Here is a 24,365-nt window from a genome sequence, read left to right on the forward strand (position 1 = left end):
ATCTTAAATGAAATGAAATGATGAGTAAATTAATAGGCTAAATATGAGGATGCTTAATCAATTAACCCACTGTCATCTTTATAATCCTTGTAGCAGCCAAAGTAGACTTTAAGTTATAATAAATAGAAATAGTTTAAAAATGGTTAAAAAGATCATTTAATTTGAATTTGAAATTTCATTAATAGGCATATTCCATGATTAAAATGATGAATATTATATAGGAAAGGTAAAACGATAAGAATTCACAGGTTTAGGTCATTTGTTGGGTCTTTTGTAGCCTATATTAAAAATGTGTACTGTCGCTTTAAGAATTGACGAGCCGGCTTTCATTTCAGATCGCAAAGAACCGTGGCGTGGGAGCGACCAGTTCTTATCTGTTGCTCTGAAGCTCCGAGCTTCTCGCAGACTTTATAACCTTTTATTTTCATTACAGATATTTTAGTTAGTTCATGCACATTTTGTAGGCCTATGTCTTGAGAAGAACAGTAAACGTCAGTTATCATGTGGAGTGGATTTATTTCAATTACATGGACATTGACAGTGGAAACAGTATCTTTGGGTCGGAGAATATATCAGCGTAAGAAAAAGCACTTTCCTAGCGGTCTCACCAAGATCAAACCTCTACAATCCTGAAAAAGATTCTCTGCCTCACCTGCACCTGTTCATTTTTTTCGCAGCCAACTCTGCAGAGATGTGCTTCCTTTAGCTAGCCTATACCCCCTTAAGTTCTCTCTTGCTTGATAAAACGACATGTCATCTGCATGTTTCTTAGTTGGGTTAGCCTTCCACAAAACAACCTGAGCCATGTAAAACGTTGACAATGACTGCAAGCTAGCTGGCTGTCGTTTTTCCCCAATATCTGAACGTGGCACACCGGCTGTCAGATTATTTAGGATCACTAAACGTCCTAAACTCGAGATCGGCTTTAAGAGGCATTAATTGTGATCATGTAGTGTAATACTGTGTAGTCTGCTATGTTTCCAGCTCACCTCAGGCCGCCAGGGCAGTCGCTCTACTCCCACGACATCTTCAACATATTTTGCGTCTCTGCCCTGGTCGCATGCATGCTTGCTCCCCCCTCCCTCCCATGTAGAGCTGCGCGTGCCCCCCGCAACGCGCATGCTGCCCCTCCCTTTGCCTATCTCTCGAGGTGCAGGTGAATCTGAATTTGAAAACTTAATTTAGGAAGCTTCAATCAAAAATACGAATAAATCAGTTTAAACATGAAATCTTAGCCTATTTTTCCGAGGCATCTCTACAGCTGGCTGTCGTTTTTTTTTGCTACCTAAACGTGGCGCTGGCTGGCTGTCAGATGTATGATAACTAAAAGTTCTAAACTCAACATTGTAATAGAGAGGTTGATTGTGAGCATATTTTGTACCCTAATATGTAGACTGTGTGTAGGGCTCTAGCCGACACCCAGGCATCTTCAAAATCTTTCGTGTCTCTTATAGGCGCTCAAGCGCCTGCCGCGTGTCTTCTCCCTCCCCACCGGAGTTGTTGCGTAGGCCTACCTCACATCGCTCGTGCCCATTCTCGACAGGTCTGATGAATTTGTATGACTGACTTAAGTCTTTATTGTACAAAACTTCAATCAAAATTATGAATTATAAAGAAATCAAATGATATTGAAATATGAAATTATAATTGCCAAATTATTTTCCCCTCCCTTGGAAGGGCAATATCAGCCAATGTGGGCAAAAGGGCCGTTGCTCGGGCACCGTGGGCAACTATGCTGTGCACGTGCCTGGGTGTAAGTATAATTAAACGCACCTGTCATTCGAATTTGCGTGGTTCTTCTCGCCCGACGTTAGTGACCATTGGCTGACAAGCAGTAATCTGTATCCTTTTCAAAAAATAATCCCATGTTTTAGAGCTCCTTCCAGACATGGTCAAAATAACTTCTATCCTTGTCAAACAAATCAACAACACGTCTTCCTTTGTCACGCCCTTCAAGTTAAGAGTCCTGAAAGCACTTTGACGAGACGCTGTTTTTTTTTTCCATCAACCAATGGGATTCGGTCGACTAGAATTTTTTTTGGTCGACCAACGATTAGTCGATTATTTGCGGACAGCCCTAGTCACAAGACTATTCCAGTTAAGAACCACTGTATTAACTGATATAGAGCCAAAGACATCACTTTTTGAACAGAACAGAAACAGCCCAGAGCTAGTGTGTTCATGTTTGCCTTAGACCAGTATATTGACATAATAAAACACTATTTTACTCTATTCCAACATTTATTCATACAGTACATGTATGTTTTTTATAGTTTCATTTTTTTTTATAATATTTAAGGCTGCAAACAAAACAATGTTATTACTTTGATTAAACCAATGCAATATTCAGAACAGAACAGTCCCATGATCCAACATCTGGATATTTCGATGCAGTGACATATGGAGCCCAAATTTCCTTATTGTAGATGTTACAGTAGTAAAAGGTGATTCCTTTTGCATGACCCTGCATTAGTGCATGTGTGTTTGGTGAAAGTTGTGCCAACTAGTGCCAACTTCCTGCAATACTCACTCTAGTCTCTGAAGCTGACAGAGTGGATTTCCTAATGCGGCGCAAAGAAGTGTTACTCCTGAATCATACACCATATTGTGACTCAGGTCCAGCTGTCTGAGATGCGACCCTGATGAGAGGGCTGAGGCCAGGGATGAACAACTTTTTTCTGTTAGCTTACAGGACCACAGCCTACGGAAAACGTCATAAAGCAAAGACATTTTATACACTATTTTAAACTACTATAACAGCACACAGCATTTGCACATAGACATTTTTTTGTACTACTACGGTAAAACACCAACATAATGAAAGCACACACAGCTGCTCACACACACATAAAAGCATACTCACAAACAGTAAACTATAAAGCACCTTGAAATGTGAATATAATGTACAGTGGATTCACACAAATGTATATATTAACAATAGCAATGAAATTAAATTAAAAAAAAGAAAAAAAAAAAAAAAACATCACACACTTACTCACACACACACACATACAGTACAAAGCTGTGAATACCACTACAACACTCACGTCAGTGTCTCGAGTGGACAGAATGGGCTTTTTATAGCAGTAGCAAGAAGTGACACTCCTGAGTCCAGCAGCTTATTATTACCCAAGTTGAGCTGTCTGAGATGTGAGCCTGTGCTCAGCGCTGAAGCCAGAGTGGAACAGATTTTCTCTCTTAACTTACAGTCGCGCAACCTGTGGGAACCATTTAATTGTAACACATTAGCAAAGTAAAATGACTGTTTAACATAAAATAATTGGATATGGACACCACTGATCATGATCACAGTTAATCACAAATACCCATCATTCTTAAATATTAAATGTTCTCTTCATCTGATTTTTTTAAACAAGTGATAGCAGGTAGATATTTTTTTTACAGGTAGATAACATTCTTTTAACAATATTTAATTTTTCATATATCACAGCAAAACATCTGGGAATTTGCCGTTACAAGATGTTAATGGTTAATATCATTTTTCAGGCTACAGAAAGTAATAATGTGATCAATTTACTCATGACCACCCATATACGGTACAGGCAACATTGACTACTGACTTACTGAACAGATTTCGATGCCTTGACCACAGGAATCAGCCTCTGCAGACATCTCTTGGATGGGGAGTATTTATGCAGGTTAAACTCATCCAGCTCCTGTTCTGAGGTCAGCAGTACAAAGGCCACAGCGTACCATTGTGCAGGGGAGAGTTTGGCTCCTTCTAGACCTCCTGGTCTAAGATATCTTCGGATTTCCTCCAACAGTTTCTGATCATTGAGCTCATTCAAACAGTGGAACAAATTAATGCACTTTTCTGAGGATGGGGTTTCTCTGATCTTCTGCTTGATATAGAGGACTGTTTTCTTTGTGCTCTGTGATTGACTGACTTCTATCTCTGGCAGTAGATTTCTCAAGAGATCATGGTTGGACTTCAGTGAAAAACCCAGAAGGAACCGGAGGAAAAGGTCTAGCTGTCCATTTTTGGTCTTAAGGGTCAGATCAACGGCACTCTTGTGCAGGTCATACAAGGAAAACACTTCTGAAACATTTCTGAAAATAGGGGAAAATTGCGATCTGGAGGTAAGTGATTTTAAAACATTTTGCCTCTGGGTTATGAGACTGAGGTGCACATATAAGGCTGCAAGATGTTCCTGAATGCTGAGATGAACAAAACAAAAGACCTTCCCTTGGAACAGTCCAGACTCTTCCTGAATATCTGGGTACACACTCCTGAGTACACTGATGCCTCTGTCATGTCCATGCCACACTCATGTATATCCTTCTCATAGAAGATCAGATTACCCTTCTGCAGCTGCTGAAAGGCAAGTTTGCCAAGTTTGAAAATCATCTCCCCATCTGTCTCTTTTTTGTGTGTGTACTTGTTTTTGATGCGTGTTTGAATGATCAGGAAGTAGGTGAACATTTGAGTCAGAGTTTGAGGAAGTTCTGGTGTGTCTGTTCCCCTTAACATGTTCTCCAGAACAAAGGATGCAATCCAGCAGAAGATGGGAAGGCGGCACATGATGTACAGGGTCCTGGATGACCTCATGTGAATTATGGTTCTGCTGGCCAGGTTCTCATCTCTGACTCTCCTCCTGAAATACTGCTCCTTCTGGGGGTCAGTGAAACCCCTTACCTCTGTCACCTGGTTCACATATTCAGATGGGATCTGACTGGCTGCTGCTGGTCTGGATGTGATCCAAAGGAGAGCAGAGGGCATCAGATTCCCTGTGATGAGGTTTGATATCAGATACGGCAGCATAATAGGTTCTGTTACATCACAACAACTTGCATTTAAGTTAAACTGTAGAGGGAACCGACACTCATCCAGGCCATCAAAGATGAACAGGACTTTGGATTGACCAGAAAAAATATTGGTATCTGTGATGCCACTAAAAAAGTTATCAATTAAATCCACCACAGTGAGTTCTTTGTCTTTAATTAAATTCAGCTCCCGGAATGGGAGTGGAAATATGAAATCAATGTCCTGATTGGCTTTTCCTTCAACCCAATCCATAATAAACTTCTGCACAGACACTGTTTTACCAATGCCAGCCACTCCCTTAGTCAGGACGGTTTTGTGTTGTCCAGCTAAAGGATGAAAAATATCATTACATTTTATTGGTGTTTCATTTCTTGCTGATCTCTTTGATGCTGATTCTATTTGTCTGACTTCATGTTCGTCATTTACTTTCTCACTTCCTCCTTCAATGATGTAGAGGTCTGTGTAGATCTCATTGAGGAGTGTGGGGTTTCCGTGACTTGAAATTCCTTCAGAAACACATTGAAATTTGTTCTGTAGATGAGATCTGTGAATCTTTATTATTTCCTTTTTAGGAGTAAATCTGTACAAACAAACAAATACAACATTATTGTTTATTAGAAATTTTGTATAAAGGAGTCATGTCCATTAAGTCAATTTGCTCATTTTGTATTGACATTAGTGTTTTAAAACACTCTAATGCAATTCTTGGTCAGATCGAAAAGATTTTTGTGTCAGGTATACTGGTCTTTGAGATTCCTGACTGTTCAACAGAATGCTAAACTTACAACCACTTATTTATTATTCATTTATTATTATCTACTGCACTTATTTTTGTTGCCTATATATCTATACCAACATTTTTTAAAAAAAGTTTAATATTCAAAGATAAATTCTGGTGCACTACCGTGTTGTAGCCCATTGATGCAATTGGGATCACATGGCTATGACCTTACCAGTCTTAAGTAATAGATGAACACATTTATTGTCAGAAACATACTAGCACAGGCTTGGTTCCCAGATTTGGCTGGCAAACCAAATGAGTATGTTTTCTAAATTCTGGAACCAGGGTCTACTGCAGGGATTCTTAACCTTTTTAACGTCGAGGCCCATTTTTTCCAGTGAACAGTGTCCCGGGGACCATATTACCCATGTAGACTAGGCCTATATATAATTATTAGGGATGGGCATACGGTGAAAATTTCTTCGTCGATCGTCGGGAGAATTAATGATAATAATGATTAATAACCATTAACATTTTTATATTAAAAACAGCACACATTTAGGCCCACCATGCCCTATAGGCCTAGACTACTCTTGTATAACAAAAATACATAAAAAACACAAGTGTCAAGTGATTAACAAGAAAAGAACCTGAAATGCGCAAACGAGGGAGGCTTCAAGTAGTGAGCCAACAACGAAGGCACATAGCGGTGGAGACATCGAGGTGAGGCTAGGTTGAGATGAATCACCGCCGTCTTATGCGCGGTGTTCAAGTGATACATCATGGTCGTTGTCGATTAACTGTATTTGTAATTCACATTACAGTAAGTACAGTACTTAATCATTTTCTAACCGAAAATGGTCCCACGCCACACTGAGGCAAAGCCCGCTCTATGGAAGCTTGCACGTAACAAACAAGTCAAGCCAGGGTACGGTGATGGTGAGATATTGCCCCCTGCTGCCTAAATTAAGTAGGTGTAACAGCGAAATGCATTGCATTGAGGACGTGCATTAATTACCTACATTCAAGGGTTTTTTTTTGTTTTTTGTTTAACGGTTCGTCGGTGAAAATTAATTTCTTCGACTTAATGTTTAATGATCAATCATCGGTTAATCGGTTAATTATGCCCATCCCTAATTATTGTATTACATTATATTACGCTGTATTACATTATATAATATAATATAATATAATATAATATAATATAATATAATATTACAGACAAATGTGACATAAATAAATAAATAAATATATATATAAATACATAAATACATAGGTTAGAAGTATTTTTTTCAAGGGATAGCCCTATATTAATTTGTTAAATGTTAATGTTAATCTCGTTTAATGTCACTTATCAAATCCACTCACAGTTTAGCAAGCCAGAGCCATTCATTCACACGTTCGAATGCTTCTCTGACAGCTCAAAGTTTGCGGCTGTTGACTTGCGCTTTGTAAATCGCAAATTGAAGACGCTTATCTATACACGGGGAAATGCCACGTGGGAAGAACAGAAATTCCACAGCCGGATGGAAAACCTTCCAGTATCAATCAAAATTTGTGAAAGGACTGTCATGTTGGGGACACTTGAACAAGTATTAGGGATAAAAATTAACTAGAATTATTTTGAGTAGCCTGACATATTTTTAACTCTAACATGAGGATATTAGAACACAGGAGACGTTGCCAAATCAGCTGGGAACCGTAACCAGTTGGTAATTTCTCTTTTTCCAAATAGCCCACTGCAAAGGGTGTTACCATCACAGGGTGTGTTGTATTGTTCTTAATGAATCTCCTTCCAACAAAAAAAAAATGTGGCCATTGCATTATGACAGAGTTGCGTTTGAGGGAAAAGACGCACACTAGTATTTGATAACTGCAGTCCCATGGCCCTGGCGGCCCACTGGTGCGAAACCAAAAGTTGTCTGCGGCCCTGGAGGTTGTGAGCACGGCCCAAATTTGGTCCGCGGTCCTATGGTTAAGAATCCCTGCTCTAATGCACCTCATGCACTCCAATGCACCTTTTTTTTTTTCAAAACAATATTTTGTGTTAGGCTATGACACACAACATGGGTCGAGAATTTCAGCCTTACATTCTCACCTCGAGCAATATGTTTTGGTCAATACTTTATAGGTTTATACAGTAATAGAGGCTCTCTGGATGAAAGGTTGATATAAAGAAAACAAACACTTATACATACCTGCCAACCGTTAAACATTTTTTTGAGTAGCAACTTATCGCGGCGCGGCAATTCACGCCGCAACAACTTGGCATGGCAAAGCAACGGGCTCGCCGGCGGGCCCATCTGAGAGGCTACTTTGTTTTGCATAGTCTGCCCTACACCTAGGGTTGCCAAATGTCAACAGGGAAGATATGAGACACTTCATTCAGGCAGGGGGGTCCTCCCCCAGAAAAAAATGCTTTTCTTAGATGCAATTTCCTGCATTTTAATGCATTTTAGCCTAACATCCCGTGTATCTGGCAAATAGTTTATCTTGCTCTTCACAGTACTTTGAACTACCATAATTTATTAAACTTTCATGGAAGATGTTTTTTTTTTGTTTCACACCATAACACCAATAAAATGCTATGATATAGTGTGCTGGAATTCAGGCCTCTAAATTAACTTTATTGATCACCAGCCAATATGGCTGTTAATCTTACTAGTCAAACATACCACCAGTCTGGCTAGTAAGTGGCTATTAAGTTATCCTATGTACCAGCCAAACAGAGCATTTGGTCACTTGGGGGGTGTTAAGGAGCTGGAATTGAGTATGAAATTGAAGCATTTGCTGATTATTTTTTTGGCTGTAGAAGGTAGTTGAATTGTAATGATTCTTACATCATCTCCCCCAATACTAATAAATGGTGATGTTGTCACCTACTGTGAAGAAGCATCAGCAGTAGAGAAAAAGATAAAGACAAGTGTCAGGTTAATATTATTACCTTGGGGGCTAACATCAAAATCACACTTTCAGCATTCATTCAGTACAAAATGCGTCATGTAGTGGCTCTACTGAGGGACGGGGGCTAATGGCCAATGCTCTTGGAACTTCCACAGTAACTTTTGAGGGGCATATCGCTTCTTTTTTTTGTTTTTTACTTCTCTGCAAAATAGTAGGCCTATCTACCCTCATCTGCCGCCATGAGTTGGCTATTGTTCACTGTTCGGCACATATATGATGATAGAATTGATTTTATTAATAGATTGCCATACGTGATTACGGATAGTAGTCGTGGAGTGGTGCATATTTGGTATGACGCACGACCTGTTACACCTGTTCACAGAATGGGCCACGACTCAGGGGGGAACAGTATTCCTATACGGTGTCATGGTAGGTTACATATTACGCCGAGCACAACCCTTAGAACTATCGCTTTATTTTCTCGAGTTAAAATGATCCCAAGCAAAGGGAAACCGAACTTAGTTTGCTGCTAATCTGCTAATTTATAGCGCTGTCATCGACACATTTTCTCATTCGGAAGTAATCTCGTTTCGGTCCAATATCAAAACAAGCAACAACATATTGCCGTCAAATACGGCAAAATTTGGGTGAATCATTACGACAGACCTCGGCCTTCATTTATTTTCATAAGTTTAGGGATTTAGCAACTGGACGCAATTCACTATTCCCATACAGGCTACCTTTCTCAAAATCCATTTACCTTTGAAACAGTGATTTTTTTGACGGTGCTCACTTATAAAACTACAGCGACAGTACCAAGATGGATAATACATGATGACAGGAGGACACTTGTGTCAGAGATTATAGGAGTACATTACCCAGTCTCTGCCAAAGAAACTCAAGAGAAAGAACAATCTCTTGGCGGGGAATGCATTGGCCACGGTGTAGTACGGGGGCGTTGCCTGAGGACACGAGTGGATGGAAAATTAACTCCCTTGAGCATGGTCATTGGTCAGTGGGTGCGATGGATGCCATTTTCGTACTCCCTTGCACATGGTCAGTGGGGACGACACCATGATGTATAATTTGTGGCCAAGTAACGGCAGCTGTTGGTCAGCAGTAATTGCTGGGGGTAATTAAGGACAGCTGACAGACATTCACGCTGTCCTATGACCTGTTGCATAGTGAATAACATTTCCGTACTCCCCTCGCCATCATTTCCTACTACGCTGTTATGACGTAAGTAAGCCCTCTTGTCTCAAGCCTCTTTGGTCTCTGCTTGTGTGATTTCGAAGCAAACTTTCTATTGGCAGCTGATGCCTCGACTCGAGAGGAGCGCAGCACAACAAATGAATACCTCCAAACTAGCGCTCTGATTGGTCAATATTCCCCCACACACGTTGCTGGCCAATGGAAAGGCCAGCGCGAGACAATTGCAAGCAGAGCCATGTCTACGACTCTGTCTGGTTGCAAGTCTACAGAGCAATTTATAAGGGCCCATGAATACACTTTGCTATTGGTTTTTCCCGTATTTTGAAGTGAGAGCGCGGTAGTTTGATGTCAAACTCCGTATCTGCTACACAAAATGCGTAATGGTCGGCAGGTAGGGCACGTATGCTTATAGCCTGACACAGTGGTGCAGCAGTTGATTTTATGCAGTGAACATCTGCTGGGCATCAGCTCACCCCGGCTCAGCACAAGCTTCTGTCTTGTCTCTCTTTTTTCCTTCTCTTGCTCTGTCTATATTCTTGGATTCTTCCTCTCGTTTTCTCCATTCATCACGGATTTCTCTAAATTTCACTGGTGGATCCATGGACTGATCACTCTTCATGGACAAAGCGCTGGATGCATGGGACTCTTGCATCAACTGGTGAAGTGGACTGGAAAAACATATACATGATTATATTATAACATTATCACACACACACACACACACAGACACACACACACACACACACACACACACACACACACACACACACACACACACACACACACACACACACACACACACACACACACACACACAAGGTCACTGAGGTCCAGACCACTGTAATCTTTCAGGGAATTTCTTTTAGTTTTGAATCTCCGGTTTGAAAGACAGCGCATTGTTATAGGCTTATTAGCAATAAACATTTATGTAGGCTCTAATCTTGAACTGTATTCAAAATAGCCCATAGATTGTTATAGGCTGTTTAGCAATAGCTATACAATATGCATGATTTTTAACTGTAATTTTTATATTTTAATACTCACACACATACACACACACTTACTGTTCAGCATGTGAGGCTTCTCCAAATTTCACAGGTGGATCCATGGACTGGTCACTCTTCATGGATACATGGCTGGGTACAGGGGAGTGGGACATCCTCTGATGAAGTAAGCTGGGAAAATATATCCCATTACTGATTTGTCTTTAATCCTACACCTTGGATACTTCTGTACATCGTCAACACACACACACACATATACACTGATGAGAATGTTTTGTTCCTTCTGAGAATTTCACAAGTGGATCCATGAACGGGTCACTTCATTGAACGCAAGAATATTCTAAAGAAAAAAAAACTAACAACACAACTCTGGCTAGCAGTGGTCAGTGAGCAAAAAGTTAACGTCAAGCCCTGACACACACACACACACACACACACACACACACACACACACACACACACACACACACACACACACACACACACACACACACACACACACACACACACACACACACACACACTTACTGATTAGCATTAGCATTAGTCCTGGACCATCCATGTAGACCCGTTCGCAATTTTGAGTTGGGGGCGTTTCTCACTGGAATTGAGTTAGTGGGTTCCTAGACATTAAAAATCACGGAGGTGCTCGTCCACCATAGTGCCAGATTTTTCACAATATGGCCGCCAAATATGGCCGCCATCGCCTATGACAAAAACCTGTGTTTTTTACTTTTAAACTGTTTATACACATGCCATACATCAATTCTGACCAATTTTTGGAGAGGAAATCATTTCTGACAATTTCATGAGGAGAATGTGTGATTGTGACCTTAAAAGGTCATTGCCAAGGTCAAATTTGCTATTGTGAAGAATGTCAATAGACTTTCATTGTAAAAATGAGAAACAAATTCTCAATTATGGTTTGAGGAGTTATTTGCTGATATTGCCATGAATATTTTGTGTCAGTATAGTGTCAGTATAGTCCTTAAAAGGTCAAGGTCAAGGTCATGTTCCAGGTCTTTTCCCTATTCTGAAGAACTCGGCCATGTGCTTGCCTATTAGGTCATTGTTAAGAATAAGGAACAGTCACTATAAATGTAAACCTAACATTTCCACACAGTCAGAGGACAGGACAGCACATGCACTGCAACAGTCAACACAGAGAGGAGCCCCCACTAGAAGAGGAGAAGTGTGTCAGAGATCACAAGAGTACACAACTTCACTGCCTCTTTCAAATGCTTGTGCATAAGATTCAACGCGGAATAAGGCGAACACCATTGCATATGATGCTTCCCACACAGCAAAAGCCTTCACATCAAGAACCTTCTCGCAACTTTTCACAGGATTGGTTCATGTTCAAGCTACCAGACAATCAGATCTGACCAGTCTTCTTGCTAGCTATGTTGTGGAATGCTCGAAAAACCGACAGAAAACCATACCTAGCACTTACAAGGGAGGATTATACATCCATTATACATGGGGGCATCTGTGGCCTAGTGGTTAGAGAGTTGGTCTTTCAATCTAGGGGTTGCAGGTTTGAATCCCCCCTGACCTCTCCCTACATCTCCATCCATGGCTGAAGTGCCCTTGAGCAAGGCACCTAACCTCACATTGCTCCAGGGACTGTAACCAATACCCTGAAAAATAATAACTGTAAGTCGCTTTGAATAAATGAAAGCGTCAGCTAAGTGTAATGTAATATACATTGGCAGGCATCCAGCTCTGATTATGCTGACAAATCATCACTTTCTGGTACCAAGGGTTCACACTAGGGTTCACAAGGGTTCACAAGGGTTCACACTTATTACTGTTTCCAGATGCCTCAGTGAACAGACACCTTCAAAAGTCTCCAGTGTCGGGCACAGAATTAGGCCAAGCTAATGATATACTGCAGAGGAATTTACCATGCCAAGAGGTACCTGATCATGCAAAGCCAGTGGTTCGACCTGCCCTACCACCAGACATGCTGCTGCATCCTGAAAACAAACAAGCAACATTACTGCATGTTGCCACTGCAAAAGGTTTATCAGGAAAGCATGAATTCTTGATCAGCCTGATTCGCTCTGGTGTGTCAGGAGGAGACCTTTTGATGCAGGCTGCTGTACACACACTTGTCTCATCTGCTGTTGTGCCAATGATGCGTGCTGGCTTCTTTCCTATAATACCAAGACCCATTACTGAGTGTGCCACTGTCAGACACTGCCTATCCAACTTCCAGTGTTCGCAGGCAGATGATCCAGGCATCAATGGCAATTTGGTGTGATGAAACCTGCATGAGACGGAGCACTTCAAGGATCTCTTCCACTGTATTGGCCCTTTCCATTGGACGCATGTTATTCTCAGATATCAGGGAAAATTGCCTCGAGGTTCTGGCCTAGATAATGCATTGATGCATGTCTCTCCAGTGGGAGGTATTCTGGACTCACAAGGACAAGGCAGACTGTCCAGTGCTTGCACAGGTACAGGCATTGCACACTTCACTGGCTTCAAATTAACGTTGCCCAGAATTTGAGTTTGAGGCCTTGACTGAGCAGGTGGAGAGCTTGAATCAAGACAAGTCAGAGCTCTGCCAATTCTTTGAAGTTTGGCGGCCATCATTAAAAATGCTGTTGTCTCTGAAAGAGAAGGAAAATAAATCAATATGAGGCTACCATAACGTCCTATGCCAATCTTTGCCGAACGTAACTGCAGTAGCCTCTTACTGCTGTGCGAGGTGACATAAAGGTTGAGCAGCATTCAGAGAGTATGCAAGGGTCATGGAGGACAGTTTGTAGTAGGAGCCACACGCAATGTTAATGTTGCAGCAAAATTTGAGTTCTTTCCATCAGATTAGAATGATCACTGATGTCCTCAACTTTCTCACCAACAACACCACTTTGAAGCGGACAGAATACCACCTCCAACATGCACTGAGCACCGCTCCGTGCCTTACATTCAACCGAAATGTGTAATTGTTGCTAGACTTTGTGGTGGATCCGCAGAATCCATACTCATTGACCGTTAATGTGTTCCCGTTCCACTGCACAATCTGCTCAGCAACCAGGTTGTTAACAGGAGTGTTGCACCTCGCCTGCGCAACCGTCTCCAAAGCTTGTTTTCAGCTTATACTGGCAGGATAGGTTAGTTCTCAAGAACATAAGATAAGTGGAACTGTTTCAAAAAGGAATCTTCTGCAGTACAAAGATCAGCCATAGAAGACACTAGCAATCATTGTAAAGGAGCAGAAGTTGGTCTCATCTAAAGACATAGCTGAGGCACATAGGAGGATGGACATTGCTGAGGAACGGGGCATGAGTATTCAGCAGATCTCATGATGTCCTTTCAGCATCACCCCTGTTAGATGGTGACCTTCTGTTGGTTGTTAATAAGTCAAAGCTTGTCAGTGAAATTGAGCCTCACCTTAATCTCACCCAATGAAGCTCTGAGTCTACTTATTGCCCTCATGTTCGGGTAGACTTCATGTCAAAGATCCGTCATATGCCTCTGGCAGAATTTAGGTGCTGTCATCATTGCCATCATCAACTCAGCAGTATCCCTCTGCTGACATCCAGAGCTCATCCATCTTGTGACTCCTACATTGAGATGTCATTGAAGGAAGGTGAACGCATGCTGTGTACCAACTCAACAACAGCCGTTGACATCATTGGCGTGAACGGACTAACACCCATTCCTCACCAACTTGATAAGTTCCGGGCCTCTGTGGAGAACAAGTGAAATCTCCAATTGTTAGTTCCAGACATGATTTATCATCAAACCAGAGGCAATACTACAGCCCTGTTGTTCTTGATGATGAGGTGCCACCAGCAAAGTCAGCTGATGGTGAAGAGATTCCAGAACTCTTGAACTGTGTTGATGAGGCTTAGGCCAGGTTGCTGGTGCATGTTGAGTGGGCTGTTCGTGTGAAGCAGTGCAGAAAAGTTGTTATAGACTCAAATGATACAGACACATTTGCATTGCTTCTCCACTACAGCCCATATTTCCAGGAACTTGGTATGCAGGAGATTTGCCAGCAGTATGGCACTGGCTAGATGCGGAGAATGCTTCCCCTCCATCAATTAGTCTCTCATCTTGGACCATCACTGACAAAAACTGTGATCAAAGAACATATCCTGTAAGGAGATGATTGCATGAGTAGGGGGGTTGCATGAGGTTGGGACTAAACATGCATCTATGGTTTCTGATCCAGTCCAGTACTTGCTATCTTTGGAGAGGTTAATATTGACCTAAAAATATTGACCGAGCAAGATGCAACATTGGCTGGGAAGTACTTGGTGCATGTCTGGGCTGGGGCCAGATCAACCACAACAGCTGTAATATTTGATGATCACAGAGTATAAATGTACAGCATTGGTGATGGAATCAATGCACTTCCTCCCATCAATAGTGCTATAAGAGGGCACATTCACAGAGGGGCATTTCTAGTTCATAGAGTCTGCAACATACTTACTTCTCCTCTAGTGGGGGCTCCTCTCTGTGTTGACTGTTGCAGTGCATGTGCTGTCCTGTCCCCTGACTGTGTGGAAATGTTAGGTTTACATTTATAGTGGCTGTTCCTTATTCTTAATAATGACCTAATAGGCAAGCACATGGCCGAGTTCTTCAGAATAGGGAAAAGACCTGGAACATGACCTTGACCTTGACCTTTTAAGGACTATACTGACACTATACTGACACAAAATATTCATTGCAATATCAGCAAATAACTCCTCATACTATAATTGAGAATTTGTTTCTCATTTTTACAATGAAAGTCTATTGACATTCTTCACAATAGCAAATTTGACCTTGACAATGACCTTTTAAGGTCACAATCACACATTCTCCACATTAAATTGTCAGAAATGATTTCCTCTCCAAAAATTGGTCAGAATTGATGTATGGCATGTGTATAAACAGTTTAAAAGTAAAAAACACAGGTTTTTGTCATAGGCGATGGCGGCCATATTTGGCGGCCATACTGTGAACAAGGCCGACAGGCGGACAACAGATGCGTCCCTCTATGCCAGTTCCAACCTTTTTTCCCCCCAAAACGCCCCGCTGGCCTCCTCCTAACCTGTCAACGCCCACCCCCCCTCTGAGGATGTGCTTTTTGTTTATTGGTCATAGCCTATTGCCCATGGAAACTCCAAATAATGTGGCAGGCAGTGAAATGACGAGACAAAGCTTTATATTTTGCAGTTTAGACTATAATAAGGTCATCATGCTTGGATTTGGAAAAGAAGCATCTAATTTCAAATTTCACATAGATCAAGTGGCTACATTACAAATTACCAGATATTATTAGTACTAGGTTATTTATCAACCTTTAGTAGGCTATCACGCCATTTCAGCGTCATGTGCATGTGGGAAAGAAACTAAACATCGCCAAATAGCCTAATAAATAAATAAAACCGTTTGGGTGAATCATGCGCTATGGGTTCACCCTTTGGATGCATTGTGCGCTTAATTTTCAATGCCAGCTTTTTACCGTCAAGGCACAAAGCAGTGAGCTTCAGTGGCAGAGTTTACCAAATTCATACGACTGCAAACCAATTACGAAGCAAAAGACGCGTTCTGTCCGGTGCTCTCTCTGAGCGCAAGGGAAAGCACCTGTGGGGTTCACGCGCCCGCCAGCAGAAAACGACTCTCCCTTGCAACATGCCCGAGAACATCAGTAACACAGCGTATGTGAAATGCAAATGGCCCATCTGTCTACTAGTTCGAGAACACTGACTACTCACTGAAACGTAGTGGCAGAATGTTTGCAAACTCACGTTTAGAGGAAGAGCTGTAGCGCTGCTGGTCGCCTGTCAACTTATTACGGTTCCATGGCGTGGAGCGTTATGCAATGCTAACGCCCCTCTATCCGAGCACAAACATCTGTGTGAAATACTGCCTGCCGACTTCTAAATCGTTCATTTCCATTCTGATGAACCAAAATAGCTGCACAACGCGACACTATCAGCCGAAGTGTAGGCCTATCACAAGACCGTGAACACTAAGTGACACTCACAGTGGTGTTGGTGTGCTGTGGAGAAGGAACGAAGTTGACTACCACTGTCCAAACGCAAAACAATGCCGAAAATTGAATGCACCCCTCAGTTGTCTCACAATGCTATCAGCTTAGCCTTGCCGGTTTGGTTTTGACACGCATTCGCTCCAGGCCAAAATGCCTCTCTGCCTCCGCCTTGTGGACACAGGAGGAACAATTGAAGGAATGCGTTTCAGACAGCGTTTCAGACAAGACAGCGTTTCAGACAAGGAATGCGTTTCAGACGGACGGACGGACGGACAGCGGACGGACAGACCCTCTTATAGAGATGCTGGGACGCATCTAAAAATCTGGCACTATGGTGGACGAGCACCTCCGTGATTTTTAATGTCTAGGAACCCACTAACTCAATTCCAGTGAGAAACGCCCCCAACTCAAAATTGTGAACGGGTCTACATGGATGGTCCAGGACTACATGTGAGGTTCCTTCAAATTTCACAGGTGGATCCATGAACTGGTCACTCTGCATGGACACATGGCTGGGTACAGGGGAGTCTGGTCTCCTCTGATGAAGTGGGCTGGGAAAAGTGCATATTGCATTGCACAGCGTGAAAATGCTTTAAAAAAACGAGGAAATTATCCTTTTAACTCTCCGCTCTACATGTACCATTACAGAAATTTCCCCAAGTTTCCATTCCAACTATTTGGAATTTGTACCACTTGGCCAAGGTGTGATAATGTTCTCAGTGCCCAGGACAAGCACATGGGAGGAATTGATTGTCTTACATATTTTTACACGTGTACAGAATTCTATAATTGACCTAAATGAAAAATAAGAATAACACTGATTAACATATCTGGTACATGACAAGTTTCATAATCTTTCTTCAAATCGGCTTTTCTGAGCATGGCGAGGTGTGTTTATAGTTGCACATCAAATACTATAAAGTTAAAACATTTAAAGGCCAACTTCCGATAAAACTCAGTTTTACTCACTCCTTTCGAAGATCGGACGGTCACCCCAAGTTAAACTCACTTGCAAGGCTCTCATAGCGGTGCGTCAACTCTCCTGGCTGTGTTTCCCGGTGTTTCCCAATTTACATAAATAATGCAGAGAAACGAGCGAATCACGAAAGCCTTTCTGTGTTTCGTCACGTCGAAAGAAGGCGTTGCCCACAAAGGTTTATATCCACCCATTTATCTAAAAACATGTAGAGTAATTTTTTTCTGCTTGTTTTCAAAACAAGCAACGTCTGGTGGCCCGAAACATAGCTTAGCTTAGCTATCAGCTGGTTGCTACTCTCAGGTACACACACAGCACAAAGCCTCATACATAAAGCCAGCCCACTCTGGTTGCTCCGTGCCTGCAGCAAGCCTAGGGGTCGCTGTCGAAAGAGCACAGCCCTGAATGGAGCCTGCACGCCTCCGCTGGCGCCCCTATAGTGCAGTACCACCCGGGGAAGTGGCGACTCTGTTTCCCATTACATTCTCTTCAGGAACTGGAGGACTGAGCCAATCAGAGACGCGTTTCTTTGAGAGCAGGAGGAGTGAGCCAATCAGAGACGCATTTCCACGAAAAACACGGAACACTCTCTCGTGACCAGAACGTTTTTTAAAACAGGACCAACGCGTAACACATTCAATAACAATGGGGAACACGGCAATATTAATTAAATGACGTTGAGAGGCCATCTTTAAAATTCAGAATTCCTGTCAAAAATAAAACACACACACACACACACACACACACACACACACACACACACACACACACACACACACACACACACACACACACACACACACACACACACACACACACACACTTTCCAGAACGTACGGATCAGGGGGAAAGTCTTGGAATTTTACAGGTGGATCCATGGACTGGTCACTCCTCATGGACATACAGCTGGGTACAGGGGAGTCTGGTCTCCACGGACGAAGAGAGCTGAAAAATACATACCCACAAGTGCTGATTTGCCTACAGTAATATAATACATCTTGGACATTTACATCGGCATTACACATAGAGATACATGCACACGTACACTTACCCTTTAGCAAGAGAGGCTCCTTCAAATTTCACAGGTGGATCCATGGACTGGTCACTCTTCATGGATACATGGCTGGGTACAGGGGAGTGGGACATCCTCTGATAAACAGGACTGGAAAAAATACACCCAATTACTGATTTGACATTGGGATACTTAAATCCTCATAACACACACACACACACACACACACACACACACACACACACACACACACACACACACACACACACACACACACACACACACACACACACACACACACACTTACTAATCAGCATGTGAGGCTCCTCCAAATTTCACAGGTGGATCCATGGACTGGTCGCTCTGCATGGATACATGGCTCTGGACAGGGGAGTCTAGTCTCCTCTGAGGTGCACTGAAAAAAGAAATGACGTATAGCATTGATTGCATATGATGTTTAATTTGATCCCACACTTTGGATACTTACATACCGTAGTGGTCCTACCCATTTAGGGGCCCTGGGTGAAATGTAGAAATGGGACCCCTTTCAATGGTTTTAAAGGCATTTACCATGGAGGGGCTGATTGTTGGGGCCCCTACTGAGGACCAAATAGGTGGGGCCCTAAGCAATTGCCTAGTCTGCCTAGTCTATTGATGAAACCGGCTCTGCTTACATGTATGAACATCATTATTTTATACACACACACACACACACACACACACACACACACACACACACACACACACACACACACACACACAATTTTAACACTTACTGTTCAGCATGTGAGGCTTCTCCAAATTTCACAGGTGGATCCATGGACTGGTCACTCTGCATGGACACATAGCTGGGTACAGGAGAACTGGGCCTCCTCTGATGAAGTGGGCTGGGGAAAAGTGCGTATGGCATTGCACAGCATGAAGGCACTCTTCAGAATCCAATTTCATGCTTACTGTATGTGTACACCAAAAGCGGCCAAAGCAAAAAAGTAGCCGAGGTCATTGTAGTTTCGCCACGAGTTGCAAATTCACTTTGGTCACTCAATTTGTTGTCTCTCCATAGAGAAATAATGACACACATTGCTCTGGTTGCTTTTAGTGTACCCACACAGTTGCTTTCTACAGTAGTTCTTTGTTACTAGTCTGGTCTCCACGGACGAAGAGAGCTGAAAAATACATACCCACAAGTGCTGATTTGCCTACAGTAATATAATACATCTTGGACATTTACATCGGCATTACACACAGACAGACATACATGCACACGTACACTTACTGTTCAGCATGTGAGGCTTCTCCAAATTTCACAGGTGGATCCATGGACTGGTCGCTCTGCATGGATACATGGCTCTGGACAGGGGAGTCTAGTCTCCTCTGAGGTGCACTGAAAAAAGAAATGACGTATAGCATTGATTGCATATGATGTTTAATTTGATCCCACACTTTGGATACTTACATACCGTAGTGGTCCTACCCATTTAGGGGCCCTGGGTGAAATGTAGAAATGGGACCCCTTTCAATGGTTTTAAAGGCATTTACCATGGAGGGGCTGATTGTTGGGGCCCCTACTGAGGACCAAATTGGTGGGGCCCTAAGCAATTGCCTAGTCTGCCTATTGATGAAACCGGCTCTGCTTACATGTATGAACATCATTATTTTATACACACACACTGTGAAAAAGTGGGCTTGGGGGTCCACTCTCACAACGGGATTTTAGCGCCAAGGCACACAGAGGTTGAAGGAGACTTTGACAGAGGCGGCAACCAGATGCAAAAATTGTGCTAGTGAGGCTTTATTTACAAGTGTGCAAAATGTGACAAAACAAAAGACTTTCAAAATGAAGAAAACAAAAAAAACAACCAGAGGGTTGTACAGGACCGGCTAATAAATAGTTAAAGTTAAAAAAAAATAGGCAAACCTCAGCAGCAGCACAAACACCAACCTTCCTCCTCCATCTCTCTCTCTCTAGAGTGGCAAAACCACTCCCTAGTTAAAGGACTACTAATTACCTGGTCAGGTGGTGTTTGGCGCCAAAATTACATTCAATTAACCCAAGTGGTTACCTTGTTAAAAACTACATCAATTGCCACCTGGCACATGAACACAATAAAAACATTTTTTTTGGTTTTCCTTTTTCAAAATAATTACATACATTTACAATATTATTTTAAAATCATCATCAGAAACTAAACATCCCACTGCCCCAATTGTCCATTTCCCCAAGTTCAAAACAAACATTAAAAGTCTTCTGGAACCATCAGCTCAGGTTTCCTGGGGGAACACAGAATGTGGGGGACAAGGAAATTGGTGCTGTCAGTGTTTGTCATGGCGTGGGGAATGCAGGTGCAAAGTGTTGGAAATATGCTGTGGAAATGTGTGCAAAGTCACTACGGAGGAACCGAGTAAGTAACAGTGCAGGTAGATATGTCAGAAAAAAGAGGTTTAGGAACATTTCATATAGATTTTTCCAAATTGTGTTTTTTATCAACTACAAACCCCATAGTCTTGAAATACACCTGTTTCCATTTTTTTCCCGAAGTGGAAACGCCCAAAATCCAAGATGGCGGATATGCAGTCAGATTCTAACACAATTTAATGTAATGGAAGGAAACATGTCATATACATTTTTGGAATTGGTGTTTTTTAGCATCTCTTGGACCCCCTGAATACAAAACTACCTGATTCTATTTCCGCCCATCATTTTTAGAAGCAAAATCCAAGATGGCTGACATAACATATAGCAAAAATGACATGTTTGGTGTTTTGAGGTCTCTAAAGTCAGTGTTTCTTTTCTTGTATTTTTAATATTCTTGATGTATACAGGACCGTTCAGTCAGTCATTACATGAACTTTTTCAAAAATCATTTAAAATGTATAAAAATTCAACATGACATCTATAAAACGATTGCGTAAGCTTACCTCTCTATATGGCCAGCTGATGTGTCTCATCCCAAATCTGAGCTGGCCCCTTTGATAATTTGTGTTTTATATTTCTAGGACCCCCTCTGAAAACAAAACAATCTGTTTCCAATTTTTAGAAGCAAAATCCAAGATGGTCAACATTGTAGCAAAATATGAACATTTGGTATTTTCAGGTTTATTAAGCTATTGTGTTATTTTGTACGCCTATTGGTAATATTTTGATAGGCACATAACTGTCATTACATTAAATGTTTCGTCTCATAGGAAGAGCATCTGGAATTTGGGGTGACACACTGTAAATCTTGTGCGCACATGTCGGCTAGCAATTGGCTAGTTGCAAAAAGTTGGCCTGTTGCCTCCAACTAAACTCTCTAGACTGATCAGAAAGTAAAAGAAAATCCTATTAATTCATTTCATTGAACAACTGTAAAAAAATAATGGGCAAGAGGACCACCTTCATGATGTGCCGCATCATTGAGGGAGCCAGTTTCTTTTCATTTTTATGTCAATTATTTTCATAAAAGATTCACACTTGTGCCACTTATACGGATCCTCATGATGCCAAAGGTCTCACAAAGGTCAGTGTATGATAGTGTGGCAATCAGCAGTCAGCGCACCTGCCAATCTTGCACCTGAAACACAGAGGACAGACCAAGGAACCAGCAGGGAGGACAGCCAAGCCCCCTTGAGTCATGACATATGGTAGTACTTTGGGTTTGGGTTCAAATAACAGAAGGCCTTGGTTCCAAGTCGTGTGAGCCCACTCTCCTCTTCTTCACTACACATGGCTTCAGAATTGGGATGACTTGCTATGAGGCCAACATAGGCATGCCAACCGGATGAGCCACAACAGACCCACAGAGACGTGATCTCAATGGATGCTGCTGATGGGTGAAGCATAATATTAGACACCATGGATGATATAGGCCTAAGTAAATTGGGAATTATATGAGGGACGTTCAGAGCGTGTGAAGCACATGAGTGGGCTTACCGTAGGGAAGACCATATCAGGGTATGACCCATCACTACAGTTGAGGATATTCTCTGACTGTCATGCCAGAGAGCCCAGTTCTATGAGCAGAGAGCATGGCAAGATTGTTGGCATTGGAGGAATGCAACATCCCGGATAGAACATACGGTTTCACAGCCTTCAGATAAGCTGAGGCCGACCTTGAAGCAACTTTGTAGCCCTTTGCCTCGATATAGGCAGCCAATCCAGTGAATGTGCATATTACTGTACAGGTAGCACTGCATAATAGGTAGGCCTACTGTACATGAAGTGACTCATAGCAATTGTTGTTGGAACAATAATTTGGACCAGCATGGAATCCTCTGTGCTCGAATTCACAAATGAATGGCGTCAGAGTAGAGTAGAGTATCATTTATTGATTTATAGACCTGAAAGCAACATTAATGTTGATTTTGCTAAACAAAATGTCTTCCATCTTGGATTTTGTAATGGGCTTAGTTTATGTAATGGCTGACTTCACATTCATGTAACAAATATTACCAAAACAAGTCAACAATGGCTTTATAGACTTCAAAATATTAAATATGCCAATTTCGCCATAAATTATGTCAGCCATCTTGGATTTTGCCACAAAAAATGAAGTAAAACATTGAAAATAAGTTGTTTTCTATTCAATGTTGACCTGGAATTATAAAACAGTTCAATTGAACCTTAAAACGGCATTAATGGTGAAATTTCTACACACAATGGCAGCCATCTTGAATTTGCCACTAAATGTTCACGAAAAAAATGGAAACAGGTGGATTTGTATTCGGGGGGGTCCTAGAAGTAAAAAAAACACCAGATGGAAAAATCTATATGAAATGTTCCAAAACTTACATATCAACCTATACTATAACAGCATATGCATGACGCTAATGTGATTGTATGAATGAACGAATGTCTGTGTTGCGCTAATTGTGTGTGTGGCGGTAGTCGCGAGTGAGTTTGGAAATGTTTGTCAGTGTACCTGTTGTAGTTGGGGAGGGAGTGGTGGCCAACGGTGAAAAAGCAGGTTGCCTTTTTCACACACGCACACACATACATACAACACACACACACACACACACACACACACACACACACACACACACACACACACACACACACACACACACACAATTTTAACACTTACTGTTCAGCATGTGAGGCTTCTCCAAATTTCACAGGTGGATCCATGGACTGGTCACTCTGCATGGACACATAGCTGGGTACAGGAGAACTGGGCCTCCTCTGATGAAGTGGGCTGGGGAAAAGTGCGTATGGCATTGCACAGCATGAAGGCACTCTTCAGAATCCAATTTCATGCTTACTGTATGTGTACACCAAAAGCGGCCAAAGCAAAAAAGTAGCCGAGGTCATTGTAGTTTCGCCACGAGTTGCAAATTCACTTTGGTCACTCAATTTGTTGTCTCTCCATAGAGAAATAATGACACACATTGCTCTGGTTTGCTTTTAGTGTACCCACACAGTTGCTTTCTACAGTAGTCCTTTGTTACTAGTCTGGTCTCCACGGACGAAGAGAGCTGAAAAATACATACCCACAAGTGCTGATTTGCCTACAGTAATATAATACATCTTGGACATTTACATCGGCATTACACATAGAGATACATGCACACGTACACTTACCCTTTAGCAAGAGAGGCTCCTTCAAATTTCACAGGTGGATCCATGGACTGGTCACTCTTCATGGATACATGGCTGGGTACAGGGGAGTGGGACATCCTCTGATAAACAGGACTGGAAAAAATACACCCAATTACTGATTTGACATTGGGATACTTAAATCCTCATAACACACACACACACACCCAA

The 24,365-nt window shown here is 42.0% G+C and overlaps 1 protein-coding gene and 1 pseudogene across 1 annotated transcript; both read right to left on the reverse strand.

Annotated features, from left to right (window-relative positions):
• Window positions 1-18,544, reverse strand: part of LOC134442641 (NACHT, LRR and PYD domains-containing protein 3-like) — a 19,992-nt pseudogene extending 1,448 nt beyond the window's left edge.
• Window positions 18,545-18,651: 107 nt separating this feature from the next.
• On the reverse strand, window positions 18,652-24,274 carry LOC134442640 (uncharacterized). Its single transcript, XM_063192689.1, has 6 exons — window positions 24,180-24,274; window positions 23,683-23,793; window positions 19,893-20,000; window positions 19,393-19,503; window positions 18,924-19,031; window positions 18,652-18,766 (listed from the first exon to the last, which is right to left on the reverse strand). The coding sequence occupies exons 1-6, from the start codon at window positions 24,272-24,274 to the stop codon at window positions 18,652-18,654; spliced, it is 648 nt and encodes a 215-aa protein (XP_063048759.1).
• Window positions 24,275-24,365: the final 91 nt, after the last annotated feature.

The sequence above is a fragment of the Engraulis encrasicolus genome, unplaced genomic scaffold, assembly GCF_034702125.1.
Source record: "Engraulis encrasicolus isolate BLACKSEA-1 unplaced genomic scaffold, IST_EnEncr_1.0 scaffold_190_np1212, whole genome shotgun sequence".
Lineage (NCBI taxonomy): Eukaryota > Metazoa > Chordata > Actinopteri > Clupeiformes > Engraulidae > Engraulis > Engraulis encrasicolus.